This window comes from Cariama cristata, unplaced genomic scaffold (genome assembly GCF_000690535.1).
Source record: "Cariama cristata isolate BGI_N322 unplaced genomic scaffold, ASM69053v1 scaffold12167, whole genome shotgun sequence".
NCBI lineage: Eukaryota > Metazoa > Chordata > Aves > Cariamiformes > Cariamidae > Cariama > Cariama cristata.
In genome coordinates, this window is record NW_009626156.1 from 48,803 (window position 1) to 59,824 (window position 11,022).

General features: G+C 42.6%; 1 protein-coding gene across 1 annotated transcript in view; it reads left to right on the plus strand.

The window, feature by feature from the left end:
- The window catches only part of ST7 (suppression of tumorigenicity 7), a 56,222-nt gene that overhangs the window by 44,531 nt on the left and 669 nt on the right, over nt 1-11,022 (plus strand). Inside the window, exons 10-11 of the mRNA XM_009703908.1 lie at nt 1,578-1,670; nt 4,724-4,863. Of these exons, the coding sequence (XP_009702210.1) occupies nt 1,578-1,670; nt 4,724-4,863 (233 nt within the window). The remainder of the gene's footprint in view (nt 1-1,577; nt 1,671-4,723; nt 4,864-11,022) is intronic.

Consider the following 11,022-nt stretch of genomic DNA (forward strand, 5'->3'; position numbering starts at 1 on the left):
TTTAAATTCAGCAAAATCTATTCAGATGTTTTCCACTTGGTTTGTAAAAGCAACATCTTTACTATCCCTTTTTGTTTTTATTAGAATCTTAATACTACTGAGATTTAGAGGAAGGCAGAAGAGGCTTGATCATCTGTTTAAATATTAAGCCAAATCGGAAGGAAAAACTTGTGTTAGTGATTTTGAAGTAATGAGCATCGAACATCCCTCCACATATGTTTTTGTCCAGGCACTCAAGTTTGTTACATGTGAAGATCATACAAGGCTTGGATTATTGTGTTTGTACTTGGCTTTTTGGGGTGCTATGGCGAGGGGGGATTTAATATTGGAAGAGCGTTACGGCCCAGGTTGGTTTACAGTCTTTGAGGATTTCTGCCTCCTTTACTATTGCTTTAAACATAGTAATCGAGAATAAACACACTCACGTAATTGCACAAAAAGTACAGCTAACATTATTTCAAATGCAGTGTGCATAGCTGAAAATATTGGGGTGTTGTGTATTTTAAAGCAATTCCTCAGTTGCCTTGCGAGCAAGAGATAATGGAGTGTTATCGCGTGGTGGTGGGCTGTACTTAACATCCGAAATAGAGAGGGCTTCTAGGACATCTGTTGAGGAAAATATTGCTTCAGTGACTTATGTTCATAGGAGTAGTGAGAATAACACGTTGATGACATTTTAACAGTGAGAATAATATATAGGATAATGGAAAAGGATGCCTTGATTGCAAAGCTATAATTCAATCAAGTATTCTTACGTTTCCGTAAACCACGCTCAGATGGCCTATGACATCATCGCCATCCAGATTTATTCATCCATTTCCCTCCCTCTCTGTTATTATTTTCAATTTTAAAAATGCATAAGATTAAGTATTATTTAATCCATGACCTGAAGATTTATATTGGAAACCTGACTTGATCTGCTGCATTTAAAAAGAATGCATGTGAGCAACCTGGTTTTAATAATTCAGTATTAATAATATTTGATTGCCAAATATAAAATGAAAACATGACTGTGTTGGAAAACTGGTTCTCTGGGCTTGAGTCATCAGTGTTACCTGGTTTGCTAGAGTGTGATGGGGAAAAAGTAGTGTACTTTTTTTCATGCAGAACTTCTGTCATGTTTGATGCACAGAGGTTGCAAGTATTGGCCTGAAGTCACAAGCTTGGCTGGTCATTTTTGTAGGCTATACCAGTTATATCAGATGCACTTCTTTCCCCTGAAATGTAAAAATTCTGCAACCTAAAAGCCTGAGACAAAACGTGTAAATTTGGCCATTGAATTGTAAGTCCAGTGGGCTCTGATCGTGCAAACATTGATGTACGTCCTTGTAATGTGGTCTCGCTTTATGCTCATACCTTCTCCCAAGAACAAAAATAAACATAAGTGATTGCGGGATTAAAAGCTAAGTGTGGATTTATCTTTTGGCAGTTCATGAAGCGATTTATATGCTGTTTGCGACCAAATATGAATGTTATGTTTAGCCTATGTTTGTTTTTCCAAATTGTAACTATAGTTAAGTATGTCCAGTGCCTGCCACGCTCACAGTAACTTGTGCACGGTGTTGTTTTCTTTTCAGCTTTCAGAATGATCCCCTACCCACTGGAAAAAGGACATCTTTTCTACCCGTACCCTATTTGTACAGAAACTGCAGATAGAGAACTACTACCATGTGAGTTCAACTTTTCTTACCGTTGACATCAAAGAATCATTTACCTAAGTCTCGCAGCACTGATCTCCATTGATGCCTTTTAAATTGAATACGCTGGATTAGAATAACCGGGTTGTCAGAGAGTCTCTGGAGCTCCCGTGATGGTTTAAGAGGCAGCTCCTAGCCATAGTTCATAACAATTAGCTATCTTTATTGTTGTCGACAGCGTAGGGACAGGGAGAGAGATTACTGAAGAGCTATGACTCAGTTAGATCTTGCTGTTCTCGACGCTGGAAAATATGTCTGATCTTTCATCACAGGTAACATCCCGTCAAACCAAAAGCACAGTAGCGCAGCCTTGTTAATCTTTTGTAGACATATTCGCTGCTTAAATTCCAAGGCAAGATCAAACCTGCTGGAGGACAGCTGGATCATTAACGCAGCAGTTATTCTGACAGGTTACGCTGGCTTTTTCTGAAAAGCAGTCTTAAATAGCAAGAACGGGTTTTCTTCATGTAATGGTGTGTGTGCTATTATGTAGACAATGATGTGAAATTAGCTCAGTCATTTACTGTAGGTGTTTATGGCATGTATTAGCAAAGTGCCAACGCTGTTCCCGGTGCTCTGCGAGATACAGATACAAAGACAGACCCAGCCCTCAAGAAGCGTTACAGTCCAAGGTAATGAGACTTAGTGCAGCCCATGCAGTGAAACGCAAGAATGCAGAGTAAGATAGCTGAAGCAGCCAATCTTGCAAACAGTTAGCTTCATTCCCACGTGTTTTCTCACAGTGGGACTTTGTTTGAGCCCAAGTGGAACACGGGCAAGTGCAGAGGGGTTTGCAGGGTCAGGGCAGAGGAGGCAAATACAAGCTGATGCAAGGAAGGAGATTCTTCTCTCACCTTCTCTGTCCTGAAGAAGAAATAAAGAGAAATCTGTTCTGGAAAAAGTAAAATGTAGCCTCCTTCTGCTGTGAAGGCTGGTTTTGAGGGCATTTGCACTCTTTGTATACAGTCTTTCATTTAGAGCCTCTCTGGTTTGGGCAGAAAAAAGTGTTGCCGCTTTTTATGAGCCTATGTGAGTAAACATTAGGTGAGAATAATACAGCAAAAATCCACGCATTGTGAGTCTCTCCTTCACAGTACATTCTCGCTGATATTACACAGAAATCCTTGGCAACTGACAGTATCTCCCCACCCTGTTATAATCACCCTAATTATAACAACACCTCTTAGAGCGCTCTGCTTTACTCAGAGGGATGCTGAGCTGGGGAGGGTGGAGTGCCAGGAGATTTAGGAATGACAAAGTCATGCAGAATAGCTCAGCGTTCTCTTTTTAGATGCAAAACTAATCATTCTTGTCAAATGTCAGAAGCGAGGGACTCTTTAACAGCATATGCAGACAGTCGTGTTCTGCTCTGGCAGTTATGGAAAATGCCTTTCACTGCAAAATCTCTTGGGTTTGAGTAGGGAAGGGTTTAACATACCGTGACAGACACAGGTCGGTTCAAGGGGTTTTGCATACCTGTCCACACCCTTTAATTGCATGTGTTTTAAAGGAGAGTCAGCTGGAACGATATCAGAACACTAAGGTCTGATAGGCTATCCGAATTAAAAATGCCGATCACAAAACTTTTGCCGTGACAGAGCAGAACAACAAGTTTGAGCTTGTGTCAAAACAAGTGCAAAAAACTGAACACAAGAAATCTTAGACTTGCAAAGTCCATGATCTCGTATTTCCCAATCTCTACATTTAATTTAAATCAAAGAGAAGTTGCAAATTATCTGTGTTTTTCTTTTTAAACTGATCAAATTAGCAGACCCTAAAATCATACATATTTTTAGTTTATAATATTTTAATTTAAAAAAAAAATGCTGTTGGTTTGCGACACCCCTCCACTCTGGATGAATGCAGTCAAGAATATTGCCCTGCCATGTTGCTGGATTGCCCTGTGCTTATGTTGTCTGCAAGTACGATGAGGTGAGAGCTGGTCACTGAAGCAGAGAAAGTAGGAAAGTCAAAGAGTAATGTTTTGTGGGTATGAATAGTCATAGCACTTGAGTATATGGGAAGCCTTGAGGTTGGTCCTATATGAGAAAAAAATGTTTCAAAGTTTGCATTTATCGTGACTGTAGCTCCAAACGATGGACTGAATGAGAGTCTGCCAGACCTTTTGCCAACCCAGCCAAATTTTCACCTTCAGTATGAGCCACCATAAAAGTTTAAGGGATATATTCTTCCAGTAAAACACTCATTATCCTCTTCTGACCCTTTTAGCCTTCTCAGTGCTGCTTTCTCCAAAGCCCAGTGAGCGATTTTTTTCATAACGGAGTCGAGGAAATTTCTGTGTTCCTTTCAGTGTACACTGACAAACACCTTAACAATTCAGTATTAATTTAAATTCCAGGTTTTAACACTTTAAAAAAATGTTGTATTGGTATAAGTATACAGAGAATTCTGAAAATCTGAATTTAGAGTACGTGTTTATGTGTCCTACTTCTAGGATAACTTTTAGGATAACTTTTCTTGGTTCCGCAGCTTAAACCCTCAGAATTTACTGTTACAAAGGCTGTAGTTTTAAAGCCTGCGTGAACCGATCTATAGCCATGCTCCTGCGAGGCTGGTCTCGCTGCCGCTCCCAGGTGCGTGTTTCTGCGCTCTCTGTTTATCGGCATTGGCAAACATGCAGCCATGTGCCTAGTCAATGACCTGCCTTAGAAACCTGGATGTTTTATTTGTAGGTTAGTTTTTGGGGGTTAGTTGTTGCACAGCTGCGTTATAGTTAGTGCTGACACAAGGAAAGCAAAAGTAACATGTGCATAGGACTGGAGTAAGCCAGAAATACGATCTTTAGATGAGAATTATTTGGCAGTGAGATGACTGACACAACAATAATGTTGGCCTTAGATGTTTCAGACCTTCTCTGTATTTTTTCCTTCAACAGTTTCTTTGGGTGTCTCTGGCTGTTTAAACCATGTAAGAATGTTGGTTTCGTTTTGTTTGGGGTTTGTGTTGTGGGTTTGTTTTTTTTTTTAACTTACAATGCATTCCCCTTCCCATCTTTTTTTCTACAGCATTTCATGAAGTTTCAGTTTACCCCAAGAAAGAGCTTCCCTTCTTCATCCTCTTCACTGCTGGACTATGTTCTTTCACAGCCATGCTAGCCCTCCTGACACATCAGTTCCCAGAGCTTATGGGGGTCTTCGCAAAAGCCGTGAGTATTCTCTGCTGCTGCTCTCTTCTGGTAAATAAAGACATAGATGCAGGAAGAGCTGAGCTAAATACTGCTGGGTGTTAAATATCTGCATATTCAGTAGCATAAATAAAACATCAAGAGATGTCTGAGCCGGGGGACAGTTGAAAAACCGTTAAGGGAGCTAATCAGTAAAACACACTACTGCCTGTCTGCTCTGGTTTGTATCACTCTTTTGTTAGGCTAGATCTCTTGTGAGTTTGCCAAAAAAAGGCTTGGTGGCAGAAGGGAATATCTGTGTTTTCATATATAATCCAATAAAATAAACTAATAATGGTTTGCAGAACCTCTCTGTTTTGTGACTGTGCCGTGCTTTCCAGCGCAATAGAAACTCTTGGTATGAACAGAAATAGAGTGTACTGTTAACCAGGGCAAATTTCTGTGTTCATTCCGCAAACCGCCATGAAGGAAATAGTCTCAGTATTTGCCTCATAACTTTTCTTAACTGCATCCAGGGAATTCTCTGCTAATTCCGCTTTTTTAATCTTCCAAGGATTAATAAATGTTGGAGGATGAGGCAGAAGGACCATGAATTATGCTAAAACGTGCTTTTTTCTTTGCAAAATCAAGAACATCTCTTCTCCGCTGTGCTAGGGTATGAAAAATCCACTTAAAGAAACATTCTTGGGTATTAGAAAAAACCTGTCTCCTTCTCCGAGAAATACTGACTATCCTCTGTTGAAACCTATTTTCTCAAATATATTTGTATCTCTTGTAGGTCTCCTGTTTCCAAAATAGCCTCCTGGCCCTGTTTTTAATGTCTTTGGTGCTTTTGATTTGGGGGGCATAGGGAGGGGGTTGCAGGAGGCAAGGCTGAAAAGCTTTGGCAAATTCCAGATTGTTAGGCGCTTCCTCAAACTCCTTTGCAAATGGCGAGAGACTCCCTTTGCAGGTGAACCAGGTCTTCTGCCACCCAGGCTTGTGAGCGATAGAGGTCTGGAACAGCAACAGTTCTCGCATCACAAATTTTCTTTCGTTAGCTGTAGAAGACAGAAAAGAAGGTTAGCTGTAGCGAAAGATACCACTTCTTTCAGCAAAGAGTGCTGAAACGTACGTGAAATACTATTACTTTCTCTTATGTATACATTCCAGAAACAAGCGTTTGGTGGATAGTAAGTGTGTGACTCGGGCATATGGTGTTAAACTTCTTTGTAAGGCTGCTTTTGTGTTTTTTTTCCTTTCGTTGAAACCTTTTTCCAGCTTTTTTCGTTTCATTGAAAGATGTGACCCTTATCTGGGGGCTCTTTCAATGTAATCTGCAGTTTTATGATACCGTCACAATTAATGACCCCAAATCCACCCGTGCTAGCCTCGTTCCTGTGCTGGTCAGCCTTGTATCCGGAATGAAGAATGTATCTCAAGCTGGCAACATGATGAGATTTTGTACTTAGTGCTTCTGCTACAGGCAGCGAGCTACTGGAACTGGAGAAGATTGGTAGCATGTTTTCATGGGCTTAACTCACTTGGCTTTGGTTGCATCGATGATCCTTGTGGGCCCCTTCCAACTCAGGACATTCTGTGATTCTGTGATTCTGGGCTGAGGGCAATCAAACAGAGATATCAGAAATTACGCTGGTGGTGCGTTAGTAATTCTTTCTCCATGGTTTGGAGCTTGCAGGTTCCAAACCCATTTGCGCAGTAGACTGAGACCCGAAGGATCTATTTCCCTGATGTGTAAGCGCAGCTGCCGTTGGTTATTAAGTTCTGCGTATCAGAGCAGGTAAAGCTCCTAGTTAGTAAAATAAGCACGGACAAATAGAATTGAAATGTGGGCTGCATTACAGGCATAGAGTTGGCAAGAGTACTCAAGATCTCTGAACCTGTATGATGCAGTTAGTATGTCAGTTAACATGTGTGTTGCAACTTGTTTTAGCCATGTCTTAATCTTCATAAACCGCTACGTGCAGCAGCTGAGTTTTTGTGGTACACGGGAAGGGCAGTATTTAAGCCTGCGACGTTCATTCAGTAGCTCGTAGAAGGGTTTGGATTCAGAAGGCTCATTTTGTTGTCTCCTCTGAGGAAAAATAGCCCAGGTGTATGAGATTGAAGAAAATCATGGCAGACGTCTCTTTGGAATGCAGCTCTATCAGAAGAGAAGAGGTTGGTCAGCCCTGGCTCTTCCCTCTCAGTTTTAGGGAAGATCGTTTCATAAATACCTGATTTCATGAGCAGTTAAAAGCTGAATGTGCTGACCGTTGCTGTGGTTATGTGCATTGAATTGCCTATTCCGCTGTGGTTGGTAGCCCGTGTGATGAGGTACATTACATTGCGAGACTGCACACATATACTTTAATTTCTTTAGGTCAAAATTATTCCTTCTCTTACGCCTGCCAATCCCAAAAGCATTGCACAGATGTAATATTGCCAGCATGGCCCAGGCTTATGTTGCTGCCATATTTCACAAAACCGGAATCGGTTAGCGTGACCGGGTGGTGGGAGCTGGCTTTGACCTGTCCTCCAGCGACCATCAACCCAGACACTGGGTTCTTCAAGACAGAAAAAGCCCTTGGGTGCTGAGGACCTGTGCCCCTGTGCCAGTCCCTTAGGGCAGCCCGCGTTCCCCTGCCGGATGCAGAAGTCAAAAGTACTCTAAAGCTACTTTCCTCTTCTGGGAGATTCAACCTAGGTTGGAATTCTCCATCAGTGCAGCCGTGTTTGAGATCCAGAACCTGCTCTGAACGCTGCCTGCCCGTTCAGCAGCAAGTTTAGATGTTCCCAGCTGCATCCAGCCGATTCTGAAGTGTGGTCCCTGGAAGTAAGCTTGACTCTTCCCATAATGAAATTGAAAAGAATCCAGTTCTTGTTTAATCGTTGTGTCAGACTGAATATAAGTAACTTTAAAATGACAGTAGATCTTAGCGTTTTCACTCGGTTAGGGAGTAGCACGTTCATAGCTTGTGGGTTTCATTTTTGCTAGGCTTTCTAACAAATTTTTGCGAGGCTTTTGGAAGTCACTTAGGGTACAAATACAAGCAGAACAAATTTCCGATTGCATGGCTTGGATAAAATTGTCAGCGCAGTGTTGGTAGTATTGAATTTCTTTCGTTGTCATGCAGAAATAAAACAATGCCTGGGAAATTGTTAAAAATATGTAAGTGCAGGTCCTTTCATAACATGGTAGCAATAAGAATATATCTTAAATAAGAGTTATATTAACAAGGAGGTCACTGTATTATTCGAGTTAACAGTCATTTCTAAAGGTGTAGTGCCTAGTGAAGGTTTTAAAATGAGTGAAAGTTCAGAAAGACTGATTGTTCTCTAATTTGATTCCTTTGTTTGCCGGAGATGACTGACATGATCTGTTTCAATATTCCCTGTACAATGGGTGAGACCTCAGCGCAGCAAGCAGGTTTGCCCAGGGGGATATTTCATCTGCTTGGACCTCTGCAGATGCTGCGGCGGGGAACACGTAGATCCGATGGCAGGGACGGAGCAATAAAGAGTCAGTTCGTCTGGGCAAACCCCAGCCACGCGGTGGAAAAGCTTGGAAAGATACTTTTGCATATCTGATGTAATCAAATGGTGCTATTCAGAAGGTGGTCCCAGAAAGCTGCTTTCTGCCGGCTTTGAAGTAGCCAGGTTGATAGTTTTCTTTTAAAATACAAAGTAGTAACAGCAAACTTCTTACAGGTCTCCCATCACCAGTTCTGCCACCCTGAATTCTTACTCTGCTGCTGGTGCTGGTTTTTCTGTTCTGCGAGGAAAAAAACAGTCAGTGTCAAAAGAAAAGGCAAGAAAACCCCCAAACTAAAGACCAAACAAGCCCCAGATCGTGCAGCCTTAAGCCCTCCTGGGTGGTACCACTTGGCAAACCAGCCGGCCAGGCATCTGCCGGTGGTGTCCGAGGCCGGGAGCACCAGGAGCTTTCCAAGGGCCAGAGAACCCCAGCACAGACGTTGTTGACGTGGGCTCCTGCGAGAGTAGGTGGCATCCTGGGCCTGTCAGCAAAGGTTCTGCTTGGGCTTCAGTGAAGCCAGGCTTCCTTACCCGTGAATTTAAATGTCTTTTGTAGACCAGCTCATTTTCCAGACGGAGAAAAACTTGGCTCGTTTTAAGCTGCAGATACTTTGCTGACTACTTCAGCAACAAAATTCCTATGAATTGCAATAAAACTTACTGTCAGGCAAATTGTTCTTGTTTCATTGATTTAACAAGTACGTAATTTGCACTGGTTACAAAGCTGTTTTATCCAAGTAGAAATGATGGTGCAAGCTTACCACATAGATCAAGTGCTACTCAAACAGCAGAAAATACTCCTCTTGTGAGCCTTTTGCATTTGGCAAAATTCAAGGGACGTATTTATTTAAACAGTTCACAGCTTAACCAGAGGGAGAGCTTCTGCTTGAGCTAAGCGACTTGAAACAGTACTAGCAAACTCTGCGATGAGGTAAGCCGGTGTTACGGTAATTCAGCTGCGATTCACGTTATACAGCTTGACCACTAGAGCTGAAATGCTCTGTTCAGCTTCAGTTAGAAGATGCTTTTTCTTTGACCTGTGCTTATGACCAAATCTCACTACCAGTGATGGCGTTACCTGGATTCTTGTATTGTATGCAAACACGTCCAAGAAGAAAAAAAGGAATTGGAATGCTTACTATTGCCTTTAAAATGCATAAGCATCGTAAACGTCGTACGTTTTTGCAGTTAAGCTCTGCACAGAGCCCATTTTGGTAAACGGTGAAACTGTTTGCAGATATTTTCTTGCTCGATACCATGAAATGGTTATAGTCTCTGGCTGTTGGATATTGAAATTTTGAAACATTTTAAATACATTGGCCGTATGTAGCTGTCTTTCAGCAGCACACAGACCTGTAACAATTTTTGAAATTCCATTTTTCATACTTGACTTTAGGTAGTTAGGAGCCGAAGTTAGAGACCAAGGACGTACCTGTATTAAGTAATAAAATGTTGTTTGTTGTGTGGCTCCAAAGGCGAGTGCCACATCACAGTTCACATCTGTACCTCTGCCCTCTCCTCCCTTCAAAGGCCGAACGGCCCCGGCCCCACTGGCCACTGGGGACTGTCCCTGCCCTGTGCTAGCCCCGAGCTCTGCCTGGGCTTTGTTGAGCAGAGACTAACCGGGGTGGGCCAGAACTGTGTCAGGAGCTGTGCCAGCAGTTCAGGAGCGTGGCTGGGGCAGGCCGGCACCTCGCACTCTGCTGCAGTCCTCCTTCCTTTGTGGGAGAAGACAAAGCGCCACCGCCCCGGCCCCCTCTGCGGTGGGGGGTAGAGAGGGAAGAGACAATTTCCAAGGGCAGTTCTGGTCCTGGGACGGGCAGAATTACTCTCTGGAGGGGCTTAGTTCTTGACAGTGACTACAGGGGGACCACGTCTGCATCCTTTAAGTGCCTAAAGATATATGGGACAAATTCAGAGCATGAAAAGGGATAGAAGTGTGTTTGTATAGGAAGTCTGATGCTTTCTCTTGTCAGGAGGGAGAGTTCTTTGGGGCAAAAAGAGAACACACCCAGCACCAGGTTTGCTTTAGTACAGACCTGCCAAGCAGACTTCGTGTCCACATCAGTGCAGTAAGCGGAGTTTATATGTTTTGTGCTGACTGCGGAGCAGTAACTCCAACACAAACCTCCTGCAGCTCTTTGCCGATCAGTTCCAAACAGAACTGTTTACTTTTAGCGAAGTCGCAGCAGCCCAAAAGGTTCGAAGCCACAGGTTTACCGTCTCGAGGTGGCTGGCTTTGCCTATTACTGCACACGTATATGGCCCCAACATAGGTGTATGGGATGTGTACCGTTGAATCGCAATTAATGTAAAGCACAGTTAATATGTATTTCCCAAAATTTCGGGAGTGCTTTGAGTACCTGAGTTCTGCGATATGTCGCTGGCAGTGGTTTTGTCCTGTGATAAAATGGTCTCTATTCGCATGATTTTTGTCACATATGCCTGTCCTAACATTAATGTATCCAAACCTCCTTCAACATTGGTGACTGCATTCTGTAAGAGAGGGAGGATGTTAAGGTAAATTCCAGGTAGTGATGCCTCGGTGTATATAGGAGATCTATAGATAAGCCAGCACCATTTTAAACCTGAATACAAGACATGCTTTTTGTCTCTGAGAGGTGGTCTGGCAGATTCTGCTGTTATGAAAAAGCCTCTCTTTCC